This window comes from Perognathus longimembris, chromosome 2 (assembly GCF_023159225.1).
Source record: "Perognathus longimembris pacificus isolate PPM17 chromosome 2, ASM2315922v1, whole genome shotgun sequence".
NCBI lineage: Eukaryota > Metazoa > Chordata > Mammalia > Rodentia > Heteromyidae > Perognathus > Perognathus longimembris.
Window position 1 is genome coordinate 27,604,308 of NC_063162.1, and position 20,678 is coordinate 27,624,985.

Genomic DNA, 20,678 nt, shown 5'->3' on the forward strand with positions numbered 1-20,678 from the left:
TAGAGTACAAAACAAATCATGACTGAGAATGTGGGTTTTTCCCCCATTTAGTAACTCTACAAATAAATACTTAAAAAAAACCCAACAACCTAAATTTGAGCAAATCTATTTATTACAATTTTTGAGGAAACAATAGCTTGCAATCAGATTAGTGTTGATGGGCTTGGAGCGAATTTAATTTGGCCTTATAGAAAAAGAACAAGTGTTTATTATGGCTTTCAAGGGAAGTGTGAATATGATTCTAGCATTTTTACCGTTCTGTGCATTTTCATACGAGCCATGCAGTTATGGAAGTGGAATTGCTCTGGGAGAAACTAAGTCCAAGACTCTACTCTTCTATTTTAGGGACCTAGGGTACCCAGCTAAGGCCTTGTTTTCCCCCTTAAAGTTTATTCGTACAAGCTGGGCACTGGTGACTCACACCTAGAATTCTAGCTAATTTGAGAATCTCAGTTCAAAAGTCAACCCAGGCAGACAAAACTAAGAGACTCATCTCCAATTCACCAGCAAAACTCCAGAAGTGGAGCTATGTCTCAAGTGGGTAGCATGACAATAAAGCTGAGCGAAAGCCTGGGGCTCTGAATCCAAGTCCCAGTGCCAGGGGCAAAAAATTATTCAGGTAAAAAATGCACATTCTTATGAATATTAATTATAAAGCAATATTTTGTCTAACAACTAGTTTAGTTTATGAAATCTATGTATATTTTCTGTTAATTGAATAAAATAGCTGCTTTCTTTGCTTTCTATTCTTGTGATAATTTTTTTTAATTGGATAATAGAACAATTAAATAGATATTTCTTGATTCAAAGCCGTAGAAACCAATTATTCTGGTCTGGGGCTTAGAGCTTTTCTTGTGAAATAAGTGAACATAAAATATTTATCATTCCAAAGGAGTGGGATGTTTATAACAGCTTGGTATACATGAGTTTTTGAAGTCTTTGAGGTCCCTTTTCTTGGTTTGCATGCTGGTCCTGGGGCATGAGCTCAGGGACACTGTCCCTGAGCTTTTGTGTGCAAGGCTCTACCGTGTGAAACACACCTCACAGACTTTCCTGCCTGGACTGATTTGGAACTGTGATGCTCAGATTTCAGCCTCCTGAGTAGCTAGGTTTATAGATGTGAATCACAGGTGCCCAGCAACAGATGTGTTTTCAGAAAGAAATTGATTCATATCATACTAGGCCCTCATTCATACATAAGCCCCCGTGTCTACAGAGCCATTGGGAGGAGAAACCCTTTTGAAAGTTTAGTTAAAAGCAAGGCACTTTTTAAAGCTTTACTTTTGATGACGTATTTATCTTCAACTGGAGAGTAACTGTACTTCCTTAAGATGATGTGTGAAGAGGCCTTACCTCAAGAGAGCACTTGGTGCTCAGATAGCGTCCTGACTGCCTACGCTTTATCTCCGGTCCCCTATCTTTCCACCCTCTTGTGTGCTTATACTGTCTTGCAAAGCAGTCAGTTCCAAATAAACTGGAAGCAAGATAATCCCTCCAGCATCGCTCATCACACTGGATTCTTTCTCTAATTGTTCTGGATAGATCTTGCCTAAAAGCTGACACTGCTTAACAGAATGGCCAACTTGATGTTCCTTTTCGTTTTTAATAATGTAATAAAATTAGCTTTGTATTTAAATCATTTCCCTTACTGAGTTTAGTAATAAGAGTTTGTTAACTCACATTTCTTGCAGCCTAGAACATATAAAATAGTGGTGGGTATAATTTTAGTGGCTACTTTAGATCCTTTCTAAATAATAGGACTGTTGTCTTCCACTTGTTATATTGGTATGGTTGCATAATCCAGATAAGCCTTAAGTAGAATTTTCATATTTCTGGCAAACATCAGTGTAGCCTGGTGTCTCCATGCTCTGCTGTGTGGGGCTGGCCTGCTATGTGACAGTGGAGCTAAGTGCACTGTTTAACTACACCAGTGTTTGCAGTGATGAAATTGCCTAACAAGGCATTTCTCAGAATGTAGCCCCATCAGGTGACACACTATATTGAGTGGGAGGTTTATGTTTTTAAGCAATATTTCCCCCCTAAAATCCAAGAACAACTACAGCTTGTACTTTAACCTCAAAATGTGATGTACAACGAAGTTGGGACACAGTATAAGTAATAGGCTCGTCCACTCACTTGGGAAAGAACCCAGTCCCACATTCAAGCTCAGGTCAGTTTTGTCAGATTTGTAATGGAACCAAATCAACAACTCTGTTAAAGACATTAGAGGGGGAGGGGGAGCGATGGGGGGTAGGAAACCTTAGGGAACATGAAAGCTAAGTCATAAACCTAGAGAGACTAATCTTTGCTTTGCATCTTATTACTCTGTAGTTTTCATTTGGGCTGTAGCCATTTAATAACTCAAGTTTTAATCCATGGTCAGCCATACCTCTTGGACTATTAGTTTAGAGGTGTGATAAAAGTGTTTCCAGAATACTTTAAAATATAGGCAGTACTGCATTTGCTGGAGATAATTTGATTTGAAAGGAAGCTTGTATGAACACAGAGGCAGGGGCCTGAATTCTGTAGACAGTAAAGTAGCTGAGGAAGTGCTTTCAGTGACACAGAAGCTGATGGGTGTATTTTTGACACTTCCCATCTTAGAACATGAAGGGGTGGGTGTAAAGCACGTGGAGGTTTTTTATTTTTCATTTTTATAATAGTTACTGTCTCAAAGTACAAGTTAGCATTTAGTGTGTTTTATAATTTGGAGAAAAGGGTCTTAAAATTGAAAGGAAGGATAAAGTTGGAGTTCTACTTTAAAGGAACACCTATTTAAAATTTAAAAGTCATTATTTGCTTCATACCAAGAATGAGAAGAATCCACTACACTTCACTGATTGTTTTGTGTAGTAGAGTTTTATTTATTTATTTTTTGTCAGTCCTGGGGCTTGAATGGTGGGCCTGGACTTTTCTGCTCAGGCTAGGTTTGAACCACAACCCCCATATCCCAGCTTCCTGAATACTAGGATTACAGGCATGAACCATCCATGCCTGGATATGCAGTAAGGTTTTAAAAAATAATTTACATTAACAAGCAAGAATGACTTAGCTAGTTAACCAAATAATGCAGATAAATCTTCACATGAACGTTTAGCCCATTCCATATGTTCAGAGCATTCATTTTATTTTTATATTTGTCTTCTGATAGTGAAATAGAATCACTAATACTTCTAATCCATAGCAGTATCAAGAAAGTTATATCTAATAAATATATAAGTACAGTGTCAGTACAAACTTTGCAAAATAAATAAATCTACCTTAAACACCAACTCATTGTTTTTTTCCTTTTAAAAAATGATTTTCTTATTATGATGTCACAACTTAGTAAATATTACATTATACACCAGTCTAACTTCATTTAGTGAAAGTCCTAAAAATGAAATAACCTGTGAATATATGAGCAATAACCTTTTAAAAAAAGTATTCTGTATGTTAAAGAGAAATCCTGAAGAAGAGTGCACTACGTACACAAATACAGAAACTAAGTTGAATTACTTTGAATAAATCTTCTGTTTTAATAGGACAGATTTACATTTGCAATGCCCCAAAACTTCCCCACATAGTCATATAATGCAGTGCTAGTTTTCTTAGTCTCAGAACTCAGTACCTCCTACACCCAGTTCTGTAAGTCAGGCTCGGCAAATGGGCCTGTGGGCCAAATTCAGCCTGCTACCTGGTTTTGTATGGTCCTAAAACTAAGAATAGCTTTTGTATTTTTTTTTCCTTTTTTTGTGATAGTACTGGGGCCAAACTTAGGGCCTGGGCACTGTCTTGTAGCTTTTTAACTCAAGGCTGATGCTCTACCATGTGAGCCACACATACACTTCTGGCTTTTTTGGTAGTTAACTGGAGCTAAGCATCTTATGGACTTTGTTGCCCAGATTGGCTTTGAACCGTAGTCCTCAGATCTCAGCCTCTTGGAGAAGCTAGAATTACAGATGTGAACCACCACTGCCCAGAAGCTTCTTTGCTTTTAACTGGTTGGGGAAACAAATCAAACGAATATTTGTGATGTTGTGATCATTATATGACATTGCAATTTCGGTGTCCATAAATAGTTTTATTATTGGAATTATACACGTTCATTCGTGTCCCTGTTGTCTGTGGCTGCTCTTCCATGCCACAGCAGATCTGAGTAGTTGCACACAGACCATGTGGCCCCAGCCGTGAGCTATTGACTGGCCATTGACAAAGTCTGCTGACCCTTGCTCTAAGTCAGTTACTGCAAGCATAGGCATGGCGTCTCCCTGGATCTCCTTGGATGCTGTGAGCGCTGGGCCCCTGTGCTTGTCATCTCCATAGATCTCATGTGTGACAGCGGCAGTTTAGAAATCCTCCACTTCCAGTTTAAATGTGATGAAAATGAGGAAGTTCGAGTTCTTTTCACCCAGTTAGTTCTTGACTAACTTCTTGCCAAAATGTCTTCACCTGTAACATTTTATAGACAGGCATATTAGTATATTAAAGGTGAACCAGAAATTGTGATCGCTTAGCAAGGTTCAGAGCTATTCAACCAACAAACCCACAGCTCTGGTGACTCGTTTTAGGGGCTTATGTATTCCTTATAACTCAAAAAAGGTAAGACATTATGTTCCTACTAGGAAGAACATTAGGCTATTTCTGCCGAGGAACAATAAATTGTTTAGCAAAAATAACTTTTTATTACATTCAAATAAGTTGTGTAAGAGAAGATGGTGTGCGTCCAATGTTTCTTGATTGTTAATAAATCTATTACTTGGGATAAGAGCAAGATGAATATTCTTTGGTAATTCTTTTTCTTTTTAGTATTGGGGTTTGAACTCAGAGACTCACACTTCCTAGCCTGGTACTCTACCAGCCGCACTTCCAGCCTGGCTATTTACTGGTTGTTTTTGAGATGGAATCTAGTAAACTTTTCTTCGCAGCCTGGCCTCAAATCATGATCCTCCAGATCTTAGCCTCCAGAATAGCTAGGATTACAAGTGTGAGCCACCAGTACCTCGTCTGCTAAATTTTAATTGTGATTATCAAAATTTTAAATGTGAACATTTTTAGCACAAAAAAGAAACCTATGAAAGATGTCACTCAGTGGCAAAAATGGTAAACATTTTCTTATGAGCACCTAACAAAAGAGTCCCCCCCCCATTTTTTAAAGCTAGCACTCTACCACTTGAGTCACAGAGCCATTAACGGCCTTTTCTGTTTATGTGGTGCTAAAGAATTGAATTCAGGGCTTCATGCATGTAAGGCAAGCACTCTACCACTAAGCCACATTCCCAGCCCACCCCTTTCTTTTTTTTAAACAAGTGTTTTTCTTGGAAATGCCATCATCAAAAGATTTTAACATGGGATATAAATTCTTATACTAGCACCAATGCCTGTGTTAGTTTTTTTTTTTTTTAAAGAAAAGCTGCCACTTGTAGCAAAGAATCTTAGCAACTTTTAGAAGACAAATGCTTCTAACATCTTACTGCAGGAAAATTGAACCAAAAGGCAATTTACTATAAATCATTGTCCCTCACTCTCACTTTGCTAAAATTCCTAAGCAATTATGTAGTAATGCTTTATTCCTCCTGCCTTTACCTACTGCATGAGTGCAGGAGTGTGCCATCATGCCTGGCTGGTCTAAAATTTTAAAAGTTCAGCTTTAAACTCCAGGCCGTGTGTGTGTGTGTGTGTGTGTGTGTGTGTGTGTGTGTGTGTGTGTGTGTGTGGTGTCAATACAGTGGTTTGAACTCAAGGTGATGTGCTCTCCTTCCTTCCCCCAGCCCACACTACTGGCTCACTGTCACTTGAGCCACACCTGCAGTTCTCCAAGTCCCATTTGAAGGTACTCCTCCCACCTGCCTTCAGGTCTACCCTCTTGGAAACGACTGTTATTCTGAAAGAGCTTGTCAAGTGTCTCCTGGGGAGTTTGGTCTTCAACCCAGAAGACATTGCATGCCTCGTGAAGCAGTTTCAGTTGAGCCCTACTTGGGCCCAGCTGAAGTAGGGTGCCGTGGCAGTGTGTACCTGGGTATGGGGCACTGTGTTGCTCACTGTGGGCATTCCATCGTGTCACTGGAGCACAAGCTACCCACAGGTTTCTCCTTGTGTTGGAGACTTTCTGAGGCTGAAAGCTGTGGAGGAGATAGGAGTCCTCGGGGCTGTTTTGTTGACTTGGTGAGCTTCTTGAGTTCGCTGGCAAAAGAGATGCCTTTTCTTTTATCTTCACGGGATGCCTGGGGAAAAAAGAAGCTTCCCTTGAGGCTCAGTGGAACCCAGAGTCCTTGTCGCATGCATGATGGCCAAGCCATCCCTTTCCACTTTCGTCTCTAGGAAGAAGGGCCATCGGATTCCTCTTAGGACTTCTTTAAGCCAACAACAGGGTATATTCGTTTGTTTGTCTGTTTCCCTATAATCTGAAACACACACCTAAACAAATCTTGCCAAAGAAAACTCCTCCCAGGAGCTTTCTCCTAGATTTCACTAATTCGGTTAGTTTAGCTCACTAATTTAGTTCCCACATTTGGTTGTGATATACATCTGTGAATATCAAATGATTCAGGAAGAGAACAAAGTAACTTGGAACTCTACCTGCACCTGCTCCTTGAGCTTGAGGATGAATTTTCCTGCACCTTTCCACTTGCTTTGGGCTTGAAACACACACTCCTGATCCAGGAGGACCCGCTGGGAGGACTTGGGGGTGGCAGACTTCTTGTTGGGTGTGTCTTTCACCACCTCTTCCAAAAGCACGTAGTCCCCGGGGTTGGGATTGCTCAGGATGCTATAGGAATATTTGGCTTTGCATAAAGTCTGAAAGATAAGTTTCAACCAACTGAAAACTGTATCTCAAAAGTGCATGCATTCTAAATGGAACTTTTAAGGTGGAAAAGTGGCACAGACTTTTGGAGAAGGGAGGGATATGTAGATCTTGTCACCTAGCACCTCCTTTTACATGGCTTATAACACCCACCTGCAAGTTTCCTCTTGCGAGTCTGACTTAGATGAGGAAACATGTTTATAAAACTTAATGCAGATCTTAGGTGACTTAAACTTGCACTGGTTAAGCAAATTCCAGAGCATGCACAACTAATACATAACAGAATAAAGATCTGGATTTGAAGGTGAGCCAGTCTGGATTTCAAATCTGGATTTCATATAACCAGTGAGGAACAGAATCCAGTTCTGCCAGCCCCTTGCATGTTAAAAGAAAATTTAGAGGGGCTGGGGATATAGCCTAGTGGCAAGAGTGCCTGCCTCGGATACACGAGGCCCTAGGTTCGATTCCCCAGCACCACATATACAGAAAACGGCCAGAAGCGGCGCTGTGGCTCAAGTGGCAGAGTGCTAGCCTTGAGCGGGAAGAAGCCAGGGACAGTGCTCAGGCCCTGAGTCCAAGGCCCAGGACTGGCCAAAAAAAAAAAAAAAAAAAAAAAAAAAAAAAAAAAAGAAAATTTAGAGGTCACATAGTTTCCTTTTCATTTAGTCCAAGAATTATATTTCACATATGCATTTATTCACTCATTAAAGGTTTAGTCAAGGCACACTATATGTCAGATACTATGCTCTACTTTGGGGAGATAAAAGTATGCAAAAAAACCAGAATCTGGAACTTACAGTCAATTATGGAGGTTATTAATAACCAAGTTAGCACACTAGAGGGATAGCAAAAGCCGGGCAATGGTGGTTCATGTCTGTAATCCTAGCTACTTAGGAAGCTGAGATCTAAGGATCGAAGCGAGTCCAGGCAGTAAAGTCCCTGTGAGACTCTACTCTCCAATTAACCACTCAAAAACTGGAAGTGGCATTGTGGCTCAAAGTGGTAGAGTGCTAGCCTTGAGCAAAACAGCTCAGGGGCAGTGCCCAGACCCTGAGTTCAAGCCCCAGGACCACCACCACCACCACCAAAAAAGAAGAATAGCAAATCATGGATACATAGTGTTTACTATGAGAAGGCATTTTTAAAAATGGATTTATTGGCAAACTTCACAACAGCCTTGTGGGGAAAGTACTGTTATGCTATCTGTTATCTCCATGTGGTGACTCACAACCTAAGGGTGGTCCAAAGGCCACCAAAGCCAAGTGGAATGGTCTCATGAAAGCAGACACAATAGGAGTACTTTCACAATGGAAACAAACCAGGGATTCTCCCTCCTGAAGACTGTGTATACCACTGCCTGGTATAATGAAGGCATAGATTTGAGAGCACTCAGGATCTCAAGAATGAAGTAGAGCTAATTAGGGGTCTGTGTTCCTAACAATTATGCTAGGTCACTTGTTAAGTAGGTGTTGAATGGACACAAACCATGAGGAGGCCAAAGAAGGAAGGAAACAGCTGTCTGAAAGGATGCAAACAAGGAAGCTTGACTTAGAGGAGTGGAAAGGGTAGGATCCTGCAGAAGTGGTCCTTAGCTAGTAGCTCAGGCATTTCTGGGACAATGGAATCTCTTCTTTGCAGAGCCACCCCCTAAATTCAACATTACCAGTGCTTTGTAAGGTTCCAGATTCATTGCAGAGACTAAGTAAGCACCTGCTGAACTAGTATTTCCTATCCTTCATTCATACACTGAGCTGTCAATGCATAGACCTGGGCTTATTCTCATTAACTGATACTGTCAAAAGGACCAGTGTGAGGAAAGGGTAGATTTTCTTTTCTTTCCTTGTGGTACTGGAAGTATAACACAGGGCCTTGTGCATGCTGGGTAAGCATGGAGCATTACCATGGAGCCATGGAGCTGCATGCACCACCCCCCCCCCCCCGAAACGGTGTTTACCTGCTGAATGACCTCCTGTGCGGTGCTGACTCGGGGTGCTTTGATGACTGTTCGAGGCTGTTCTGGAGAAACATCATGCACTTGTACAAAGAAACTCTCCTCCTCTGAGCTCAAGATCACTTCTTTGTCATCTTGTGCCACACTTTTCTCTTCTAGAGTCTGTGTTAAAAAGGAAAACATGTAAATGGTAAAGTGATGTAGAAGAAAAAAATTAATCACAATTTTAGCTGTAGTTTGGTAGTGTTTTGGATGCCACCCCTTGCCTTGCTCTCTCCCAATTTTTCCCTCCATCCTTGCCCATAAAGTTGTACAATTCACTTTCAGCAGGGTCTACTGAGTACCACTTCTGCATTTTCATATTTTATATTTTATGTTACCAGTGCCCAGCATTTGTTAGTATTTCATACACTATTGGTTCACGCCTGTAATTCAAGCTACTCAGGTGGATGAGGTCTGAGAATCATAGTTCCAAAGCTAGTCCAGGCAGGAAAGTCCATGAGACTTTTATCTCTAACCACTAAAAAGCCAGAGGTGGAGCTGTGGCTCAGGTGGCAAAGTGCCAGCCTTGAGTGAAAAAGCTAAAGGACAGTGCCCAGACTCTGAGTTCAAGCCCCAGGACCGTAACAATCACACAAAAAGGAACAATCTGGCTCAAGTTGTGGTCACATGAAATTCGGGATTGGAGTGTGTGGTGTGTGGTGAGGTAGGTTAATCAAGTACTGAGCTGTTCCTGTGTAAGCCCCTCCCAAAATGTACGTACTTCCTGCTGTGCTTTTAAGACAATCCTGCCCACATATCCTTCTTCTGGAAACCAGCTGCTTAAAATCTGCATGATCTCTTCTTCTGGGCCAATGACCCTCTGGAACGGTGGTTTCCGGCACTCATTCTTTTCTTTAGATATAAAATACTTTTCTTCCATCAAAAAGTAATCGGTGGCAATCACTTTGGTGTCTTGTTCAGATGTCAGAATCTAAAGAAAAATCAAAGAGAAAATTAAGCACATCCCTTACACACGGAGGCAACTCAAAACAAGTTTGTTTTCTTGGTGGTCTGACAGATACGATGTGCAATTTACAACTGAAAACTACTCTCAGTGTTAGGTAATTCTTTTTGTCTAAGAATTCTTGTCTGCCCACATTTATGTCTGTTCTAATCCCCAGACAGCATCAGTATTTTTCCCACTGTTGGAATGAGAGCTCCTATGGAATAAAAAAAACTTTCTCACTCCATGAATTTAGCCCTTTGTAATCTTGTGGCTTGGGATGAGGGCAAAGAACATAGTACAGCTTTTACTAATATAGTCTTATTTTCTCATGTTGGAAATAATGTTCTCATGAAAGAAACACAGGGTTAAACTCTCATCTGATTAAGTTGCTCCTTTCAGGAAATGCCTCCCACTATGTCTACAGTCTTGGTATTCTGTGCTAGCCATTGGCCCTGGGAAGTTTAACTGAACAATAGAGACAGAGCTCAGGCACTAGCGAGTCCCGGGGCTGAGATTTCCTTTTGGGCCTTCCTAGCTATGAAGTATTGGGTGAGGTACTTAACTCCTTAAAGATTTGAGTTTTCCATCTACAAAATCAGAATAATCACAGTAACAGTCTTGAGTGTTTTTTCATGATTAGGGCATAGTATGTCTCTTATCATGGGTACATTATGAGACTGCAAGAAATAACAGCCACCACTGTGGTCACTTTTACCCATGTATTCTTTTCAATCCTGTTGCAACGATTTGTGACAAAAAGTTGAACTCTTTAGGGAGTAAAGGTCAGTTATGATGAAGAAACATCCTTTGTTCCCTTCCTGTAAGAAATATCTGGTGATAAGAGGCAGCTGCCACCACCTGACCTGGATTAAGCAAGCACTCATCTCCCCCGTGATCAGAGTTGAAATTTTCTCATGTGGTGAAAGAATAGAATGCTGAAGAGACGAGAAGCACATGATTTTTGGAAGACTGATTTTTCCATTGAAAATAGGCTATCTAGCCCATTGGATCAAGAAGTGAATAGAGGGGGCTGGGGATATGGCCTAGTGGCAAGAGAGCTTGCCTCGTATACATGAGGCCCTGGGTTCAATTCCCCAGCACCACATATACAGAAAACGGCCAGAAGTGGCACTGTGGCTCAAGTGGCAGAGTGCTAGCCTTGAGCAAAAGGAAGCCAGGGACAGTGCTCAGCCCCTGAGTCCAAGGCCCAGGACTGGCAAAAAAAAAAAAAAAAAAAAAGTGAATAGATTGATTTAAACACATCCACTACAGGAATAATCCAGGATGTGAACCCTCTAGGAGAGCAGGTGGCACTGACACCTCCATGGTAAGGGCCAGAGGCACTGCTCCTCAGTCCTGGGGACTTTTCTGCATATTGAACTGGGATGACAACATAGTAGGGGGTCTACTTTCCAAGGGTGACCCTTGGAAAGGTTTCCTTACTAAAAACAAAACAACAACAACTGTGTTTTGTGATAATAGACACTGAAGTTCATGGTCTAATAGGTAAACAAATAAATAAAGAACCAAACCAAATCCCCTCAGCAATAGCTTCTGTTCGGTAATCCATGAAATGTGGTATCTCTGCAGTTTCTTATGATTCTATTCAGGTCAGTATATAAAATGTGAAATGAAAGTGTTGATCTTTAAATGCAAAATGTTGTTTTTTAATGGATAGAGCCATTTATTATTAATAGTCATGTATTGAATATGGTTGTTCCATTGGTCTTCAATTCCTCCATGCATTCTGATTCTAGATACATCGCATCATACACGCTTAACTTCAGAGGGAGCTCCAAGGTCATTCCCCTTGACCTCTATTTCCTATCAAGGAGGAGAAGGTGTTCTGAGCGAGTTACACATGAGTCTGCAAGGATGTTGGGCCACTGGACCTATTGTCCAGTGTGCAGGAGTCTTGCCTTGCCCTTTGAGGGGCTGCCTGCCAGGCTGCCCTCCTTTTGGATGCTGCTGGCTGTCCCTGGTTTTCCACCCTCCTACCCCTTACCCCCAACTACATCTCCTCCCATAGATGATGGTCCTGTTTGCAGAAGGTCACAAAGATGGCTATAGGAGTTCAGAGAAGCATCAGTGCAGCATGAGAAGGTACAGGCCAGTTCTACTTCAGGCATGGGGATAGCACGCTCTCATTCTCTTGTTTTCAGCACTCTATGCTTCTTTGCACCACCAGAAGGGTAAGACCTTGATGTCCAAGATGATGGGTTGAGGCAGGAGGGCAAGGAGGCTGCTGCTCCTGCCCAGGAAGGCCCAAGGGGCTGGAGATGTGTTCTTGGGCCATATAGTCCATGCAGATGCTGGAGGAATCGAATCAAATTCACAGGCTAGCAAACAGATTCAGCTCATGTGTAATTCTGATGGTGAGCATGTGCTATGTTAACAAAGGAAGGTGATGTCTATGGTTAGGCTTGAGGAGAAAAGGATATTATTGAAAGGCCATCCACTCTGGTTTATATGCGTCTAGAGCACAGTGGTTAAAGAACTGTTTAAAACTTTCTGGGTAAAATAGCTCATCTAGTGGTTCCAAGATTTCTCAGATTGTTCTTAGGGTGGATCTCAATGTTGAAAATTGGCAAATAATCAAAAGACAGGATCATCACAGATGCACATGTGTGTGATTGCATTTACCCACCCATGTTACACATCAGATTCCCCTAACCGTGGGTTCAGTAGGCTTACCTGCTGCAGTAGCTGCTTTGCTTTGGTGCCTCCACTTAGAGTGAAAACAGCAAAGGGCTCTGGACCTGGGACCCCATGTACGGTGACTCTGTGAGTCTGAGAACATCTTCTCTCTTCTGTATTAAACATCTGCCAAAAATAAAATCACATGTTTTCTTAATTCAAAACTACATGATAGGTGGGCTGGGGATATAGCCTAGTGGCAAGAGTGCCTGCCTCGGATACACGAGGCCCTAGGTTCGATTCCCCAGCACCACATATACAGAAAACGGCCAGAAGCGGCGCTGTGGCTCAGGTGGCAGAGTGCTAGCCTTGAGCGGGAAGAAGCCAGGGACAGTGCTCAGGCCCTGAGTCCAAGGCCCAGGACTGGCCAAAAAAAAAAAACAAAAAAAAACAAAAAAAAAACAACTACATGATAGGGGCTGGGGATATGGCCTAGTGGCAAGAGTGCTTGCCTCGTATACATGAGGACCTGGGTTCAATTCCCCAGCACCACATATACAGAAAATGGCCAGAAGTGGCGCTGTGGCTCAAGTGGCAGAGTGCTAGCCTTGAGCAAAAAGAAGCCAGGGACAGTGCTCAGTGCCCTGAGTCCAAGCCCCAGGACTGGCCAAAACAAAACAAAACAAAACAAAACAAAAAACTACATGATAGTCCTAGGCTCTGTTCAAAACAAAAGTTGCTTGTATTTAGAAATATGTGCATGTTTTTTTGTTTATTTATTTTATTGTCAAAGTAAAATACAGAGGGGTTACAGTTTTATCCATATTACAGTGAGTACATTTCTTTTTTTTTTTTTTTTTGGCCAGTCCTGGGCCTTGGACTCAGGGCCTGAGCACTGTCCCTGGCTTCTTCCTGCTCAAGGCTAGCACTCTGCCACCTGAGCCACAGCGGCCCTTCTGGCTGTTTTCCATATATGTGGTGCTGGGGAATCGAACCGAGAGTTTCATGTGTAGGAGGCAAGCACTCTTGCCACTAGGCCATATTCCCAGCCCCAGTGAGTACATTTCTTATACAACTTGTTGCCTCCTCCCTCATTTTCCCCCTACCCCCTCCCCATTTCCCTCTCTCCCCCATGAGTTGTACAGTTGGTTTACGCCATAAGGTTTTGTAAGTATTGCTGTTGCATTGATTTGTCTTTTTATCCTTTGTCTTTTGATTTTGGTGTTCCCCTTCCATTCCCTAGTTCCAATACACGTATATACAATATCCAGGGTATTAAAATCAGTGCTATCAGGGGTAAAACTACATGAAGGGAATATGGAAAAAGAAGGTGAAGAAAAGAAAAAAAGAAAGAAGGGCACAGTTTCCATGGCATTTTGAAGGTAACTACAACAGTGACATACACTTGTTTTTATAACTTGAAGTTCATTTCACTTAGGATCATCCTATGGGTTCATATTGGTATAGCTCTTAAGCTACTGCAATCTTCTTCTAGGACTGTCCTAAATGTGTACTAATTATTCCCTATGAAGAGAGCCATAGAGTCCATGTTTCTTTGGGTCCTGAAGACCCAGAAATGAACCCTCAGACCTATGGCTACTTAATCTTTGATAAAAGATTAAGCTAAAAGAATAGGATGGAAGAAAGACAACCTCTTCAACAAATGGTGCTGGCAAAATTGGTTCAACACCTGTAACAAACTAAAACTAGATCCTTATATATCACCCTGCACCAAAATCAATTCCTAATGGATCAAAGACCCTGAAAACACTATAAAAAGGGATAGGAGAAACACTATAAAAAGGGATAGGAGAAACACTTGGGCTCCTTGGCACAGGATGAAACTTTCTTAATAAAGGCTCAGAAATGCAACAAAGCAAAGATAGGTTAGACAAACGGGATTGCATCAAAATGTGCATGTTAATATGGTAGAATAGAGAGACAATGTACGTCTTCCTCAATAGGCTAATGAGGAGCACATGACCAAAGGATTGATTTACTTTAAATTACAGTATACCTTTCTATCAAAATTAGGGAATAATATTATATGAAACACATGTTAGTCCTTCTATAAATTAACATTCTATAATATCTATTGAGTCTCAGCTTCCTTCAGTGGACTGAGCTAGGATTGTTGGTTGGTTATTTTGGCGGGGGAGGGGGTAAGACAATAAATAAAATCCAGATGTGGTAGCACATGTCTGTAGTCCTAGCACTCAGCCAAGATAGGATGGAAAGTTCAAAGTCAGCTTGGGTTACATAGTGAGACCCTGTCTTAAAAAACAAAACTAGAACAAACAAAAGATGATAAATAAAATGCTTTATCCTTAAAGAGAACTCACCAACCAGACATTGAGGTATTATTTGCATGCCATAAACTGTACTTGCTTTAATTACATGGTTCAGTCTGCATTATGTTTTTAAAGAAGTAAGTTCCCACCATGTTAAAGAAAAGAAAACTATCGTGGTGGCTTATACCTGTAATTCTGGCTACTTGGGGTTGGCTCCCAGCTCAAGGATAGTATAAGTAAAATGTTTGTGAGACACTGGTCCCCATCCCCTATTCTCATCCAATAAAAAGCTGGATATGGTAGTCAGGTCCTTCCATCCCAGTTATACAGGATATATAAGTAGGAGGACTGTGGTCCAGTTGTGTAGGGCAGGGAAAAAAAAAACAAAAAAACAAGACCATATTCCAAACACAATGGAAGGAAAAAGGGCTGGGAATATAGCTCAGGTGGTAGAGGCTCTGAGCCTCTACCACCAGTACTGCCAGAAAAACTCTCCACAGCCTAGTTTTCTTGAGAAACCAAAAACATCTGGTGATACTATATGGCAATAGCAGTTGGAGTTGAGAGCTGAGTTACAGCTGCCCCTCTGAAGTACCTATGAGCCCTCTGCTTTCCTGCGGTCTTTGCCCAGCTCTCTTAAATGCATTTCCATCATCCCTGGCCCCCCTCTGGTATTGAGAAATGGTTTTGGAAATGATACTGTGTGCATTTGGTTTCAGAAGTGTTGTAAGTAAAGATGGGCCATTCATAGCATTTGTGTGTGCTTCAAATAAAGATTTCAAATGAGGAATAACATTTCCAGATTTAGGTTTTAGATTGACCGAGGTCTTAAAGGAAGACAGACAAACCCAGAGGAAAAGAGACCAGTGGGGAATTCACTGCCATGGCAAAGTGAGAATGGAGGGCGAAAGCGGTAGGACTGGACAGTAAGGAATGGATCTGATGACACTAAGGGCAGAGGGAGATGCCTAGTGTTCCATTACTGGCTTTAGAATTGGAGCATCAATGAATGCAGAGTTAGTGAACTCATATGCTGCTGCTAAGAGCCCCAAAGAATGCCATGATTAGATATACTAAAAAATAAATATTTGGTGTTGGTCCCTGGCTCCTAGCTCCTAGCTCCTAAGACCCTTGGGACCTTAGATGTGACAAAAGTGTCTTGTTGCTAGTGAGATGACAGGTGGCTGAGATAGATTAAGGCATGATTAGAGGGCTGAGACTACTGTCAGACAGGAGATGAGAGAGGGAGGGAGAAAGGTGGGGGTTGTGTTAAGTGCCAATGGCCAGTGATTCATCAATCTTTCTGTATCATGAAACCTCTCTGATAGCCCTAAATGATGGGTTTTGAGAGCCTTGGGTTGTTGAATATGTGCAGGTCCTTGGAGGGTGGCCTGGAGCGGACACAAAAGCTCTGCATACCCTCTTCACATACTTTCTTCCCTGTATCCTTTCTTTTTGACTATTCCTGAATTGTATGTTGAGAGAGAGAGAGAGAGAGACACACACACACACACACACAGAGACAGAGAGAGAAAGAGAAACAGAGAGACAGACAGAGAGAGACAGAGAGACAGAGACAGAGACAGAGAAAGAGAGAGAGAGAAAGAGAGACACAGAGACACACAGAGACAGAGAGACAGAGACAGAGAGAGACAGAGACAGAGAGAGAAAGAGAGAGATACACACACAGATAGAGAGAGAGAAGAGAGAGAGAAAGATTGTGAGCGCCAGTACTGGGGAAATCAGGGCTTCACACTCTTGCTCAGATAGATTTCTCACTCAAGGCTGGTACTCTACTATTGACCCACCACTCTCAAGTGGTACTTGAATGTGGTAACTCACATATTTGAGTGGCAACTCAAGCTACCTTCAGCTTTTTGGTTGTTAATAGGAGATGAAGAGTCTCAAGGACTTTCCTTCCCAAGGCTGGTTTCAAACCATGATGTCCAATCTCAGTCTCCTGAGTAGCTAGGATTATAGGTGTGAGCCACTGGCACCTGGCTACAAGGATTTTTAAGCTCCCAGACAATAAAAAAAGGTGCAAGATTATAGTGTGACAAAAGGAAAATGAAAAGCCAAGAAAACTAAGTCAGGGGTAAAGATAAAGAGGAAATTGACATGGATGAGGGAAAGAAAAGACCAGAGAAGAAAGCAGGCCATGGGGATGCAGTGATTCAGTTAGTGTAATGTAAACCAGTGCTGCTGCCAGCTCAGGAGCCTTCCCAAACTCTTTAGGACTGTGCAGAGGTATACGATCGATTGATACAAAAGTGATCAAATGGATAAACATGTTGTTATTTCCATAGCTACCTAATTAATGACTCATTGGCCACTTTGCTGAACCACAAGAAAGCCCACATCTGGTGTAACAACTATGCTGAGTGAAAGAGAACCATTACCGAAGAGGCTGGCATCGTACTGCCAGAGGAAATTTCTTCCATTCTTCTGCTGCTTATGAATAAACTAGAGATTTCCAAGACTTCGTTGTGGAGATTTCGCAGCTGAAGATGTCGATATCCTGCAATGATGTGGAGGCAGAGAAGCCCGTTAACCATGCACTACAGAGCTCTGCAAAGAAGATACTCTGGGAGGTCAATAATTGGCAGGTAGAAATATGACCTTAAAATTGCATATCATTACCAAGAGCAGCAGATGATTCCTATGCTTGTCAGAGTTCATGGAACAATGCACAGGTCAGGTGCAGGATGCCAAAATCCCTGAGTGCCACATCAAAGCCAATCCATAGGCTTACATGCTTGCCCTTGGCCAGGATTACCCAATCTTTCCCCTGTTTTACACCCAACACCCACCCTGATACAACACTAGACTTGCACCAAGCACCACTGCCAACCATGGCTCACGTTACCACGATCACACCCCAGCTCTCCTCCATCGTCATTTCTACTTCATCCTTGCTTTGACAATGCCAAGGATGCTATTTGGGGATTGTAGTCTACCTCGTTTTAAAGCCTTGATTGGAATAATTCTCTGAGCAGTTACTGCTGAACTGTTGTTTTCCACCACTGCAAAACGAAGAAATACGAGATCTTCAAAGTGAACCCGGAACAGAAACTGTTCGTTCCACATGGGGTTCAGAGTGTTTCGATGAATGGGCTTTGTGCGGAAATGGCAGCTGTCCAGGGGCATGCCCAGGACGTCTACTTCAATGCAGGGGCTTCCTGTGCTGTTACTAGGACACACATTTTGGCCTGAGACAATCTGCAGGAGAAGAAAAGAGATCAAGGTCACAGAAGATGACAGAGAAGGAAAAACAATCTCTAGATTTCCCAACTTCCTCCACAAAGAAAGCAGGAATGGACAAAGTGAATGATTAATAAAACTGGAAAGCCAAAACAAGTGACCACCATCAGGAAATCACATGACTGAGATCATGTGAACAGACTATTTTGCCAACAGCATCCACTTAACTGTAACCTTTCAAAGGTCAACATTTCCAATAGCATCAAATCTGAGCAGTAAGATGAAATTACAGTTCTCACAAAGGGGTTTCAATTTAACGTATCAATTCATGAGTACAATGCATCTTGATCAGTGTCACCCTTTCCATCATTTTCCCCCATCTTTCCTAACCCTAATGCAAAATGTCTTTAACAGTTTAGTTTATGAGCAAGTGGCAATATTCTGTTAAAAATTAATCTGTAGCCTTCAATAAACAGATAAAACTATACTCCCCTTAACAAAAAATGGTCAAGTAGAAAAGGGCTTACAACTGCCTTGTCTTGGGCTAAGGGAAAAAGTAGTTTTGATGGTGGGAAATGTGTGAACGGGGCTGTTTGAGGGATGTGGGTGTCATGGACAGACATGATCTAAAGCTGCAGAGAAGAAATGGTCTCATCCCCTGGTCTTTTCCCCAGAACTCCCCTATCTTTGCTAGGGAAGTACAACTGGGCGATGAGCTACAGGTTCTCTGTTTTTTCAAAGGAATCTGTGGAGTTCTGACTAAATGATTTAGGTGGCAAAAAGCAGAAGGAATGGTTAAAGGAGAATCAGGGAAGGTGCCTCATTGTGGTCATGGATTGATGCCTGTTGTCTGACCCTAGAACTTGTTGGACCTTAATTAAGGTGAACTGACTTAACAAGGAGCTCAGTGTTTATGTGGTGGGTTCCTCTTTATGATTCTGGGGGCCCCAGAAGGCAGAATGTTCATCTTTAGTCCATCAGGTGAAGAAGGGGGCCTCAGACCCACTGCTGGACTGCAGTCCATCATACCACAGCTATGACTTTCTGGGAGCTAAAGACATTTTTGTGGCAGGAAATCTGAATGACTTGGGACAAGACAGCTTTTCTTACTTACGGTTAAGGAATAGATGGCCGGGTCCATGCTGTCTAGATCTCTTTCTAGTGGAGAAAACTTCTGATACATGGGGCAGTTCTTGTCCCAAAGAACCGGGGGCTTTAAAACATAGCCACAGCCACCATTTGCCTCAAACATTGCAGCATTTAAGTGTAACGGGAGATCTGAAAAACAAAAGCCCCAAACTGCTTATTCCTTCATTGCCTAAGTGTCATACATTTAAAGTTCAAAAGAACTTTGTGACCATCTTCTGAGGGATCAAGCATGGGGAAATGATCAGCCTGTCATTCCATAAACCGATGGATACATGCTTTGTGCCATGTAATGCTGCCTACCAGGCATACTGCAGGAGATGACAAAATCTCTGTCTTCCAGAACAGTCTATATCGATATCAAACCAGGTTCTACCACTTGTAAGCTCCTTTTTCCTGCCAGGTGGTTCTGGAGGGCCGAGGTGCTGTTCCTTAGCTTTTTCACTCAAAGCTGGGGCTCTGCCATTTGACTGTTTGTTTGTTTTTTGCTGGTCCTGGGCCTTGAACTCAGGGCCTGAGCACTGTCCCTGGCTTCCTTTTGCTCAAGGGTAGCACTCTGCCACTTGAGCCACAGCGCCACTTCTGGACATTTTCTATATATGGGGTGCTGGGGAATTGAACCTAGGGCTTCATGTATCTGAGGCAAGCACTGTTGCCACTAGGCCATATCCCCAGACCCTGGGCTCTGCCATTTGAGAATTTAGCCACAGCTCCACTCCTGGCTTTTTGGTGGTTAACTGTAGCTAAGAGTTTCATGGACCATCTTGCCCAGGCTGGCTTCAAACCACAATCCTCAGATCTCAGCCTTACCAGTAGTTGTCTTGCTTAAGGTACCTACCAAACGGTGCCTTGCTTAAAAAACAAATGAAACAAAATTCATCTTCCAAGTAGAAATTTACTACATCTATCTGAATCATCTTGAAAAACGCCTCATTTTATGCTGAATTTTGGAAAGGAATCATTCCATTTTTGAAATATCCAAACACTGAACTATGCAGACAATTTTATGGCCAATTCCCGCTAGTTCAAAGGTAAGATAAAAATCTTAACTATATAAGAATGAACCCCCCAAAAATCCTCCAACTTTTTTTTCTGAAATCTTTATTTCAACCCATAAATTAGGGTTACCTCTCTTTTTTTCTGTTGTAAATGTGAAGAAAAACCATTGCATATGATTCACATCATGTTCTCAATCCCCTCAATCATAAACTCAGTGAACCCTAACAGAAAGGTCGAGTGTTTTGTGGCCAAACTTTCTTTGGCACAGTTCTTTGATGGATGACTGGATTCCTGTATAGCTTCAGAACTCTTCCACTTTCACATGTTCCTCTGATGGCTCAAGTCTGTATGGAAATTGTCCCAACGAGCAAAGGATTTATGAGACACACCTGATGAATGTTCCCTCTGATAGATTCCTTCCATGTGTGGAATGAACTTTGCTCCATGGACCAACATCAAACAACAGTGTGAAAGGCGCCTTGGAGCAACAAGAACTTGGCCCCTACCCTTGTGTCTTGGGTGTCACTGATTGGCCAAGATTGTGTGCAGGAATTGTTGGGGTAAGAAATCTTAGGCATATGAAGCTCCTTGGGCTTCAGTTTCTTCTGTTATGTTAGTGCATGGCCCCTCATCTGTCAGGCCTCTTCCAGTGCTGATGTGATTTGTCTCACTACAGCCGGA

General features: G+C 42.1%; 1 protein-coding gene across 2 annotated transcripts in view; it reads right to left on the reverse strand.

Annotated features, from left to right (window-relative positions):
• Nucleotides 1–3,851: 3,851 nt before the first annotated feature.
• Nucleotides 3,852–20,678, reverse strand: part of Plce1 (phospholipase C epsilon 1) — a 332,480-nt gene continuing 315,653 nt past the window's right edge. For both annotated transcript variants that reach the window (XM_048338668.1, XM_048338667.1), the window contains exons 25-33: nucleotides 18,967–19,130; nucleotides 17,609–17,870; nucleotides 17,051–17,169; nucleotides 12,418–12,546; nucleotides 9,499–9,708; nucleotides 8,739–8,897; nucleotides 6,559–6,777; nucleotides 5,995–6,203; nucleotides 3,852–4,431 (exon numbers count right to left, since the gene is read on the reverse strand). In XM_048338668.1, coding sequence (XP_048194625.1) covers nucleotides 6,018–6,203; nucleotides 6,559–6,777; nucleotides 8,739–8,897; nucleotides 9,499–9,708; nucleotides 12,418–12,546; nucleotides 17,051–17,169; nucleotides 17,609–17,870; nucleotides 18,967–19,130 — 1,448 coding nt within the window. In that variant the 3' untranslated portion in view covers nucleotides 3,852–4,431; nucleotides 5,995–6,017. The remainder of the gene's footprint in view (nucleotides 4,432–5,994; nucleotides 6,204–6,558; nucleotides 6,778–8,738; nucleotides 8,898–9,498; nucleotides 9,709–12,417; nucleotides 12,547–17,050; nucleotides 17,170–17,608; nucleotides 17,871–18,966; nucleotides 19,131–20,678) is intronic.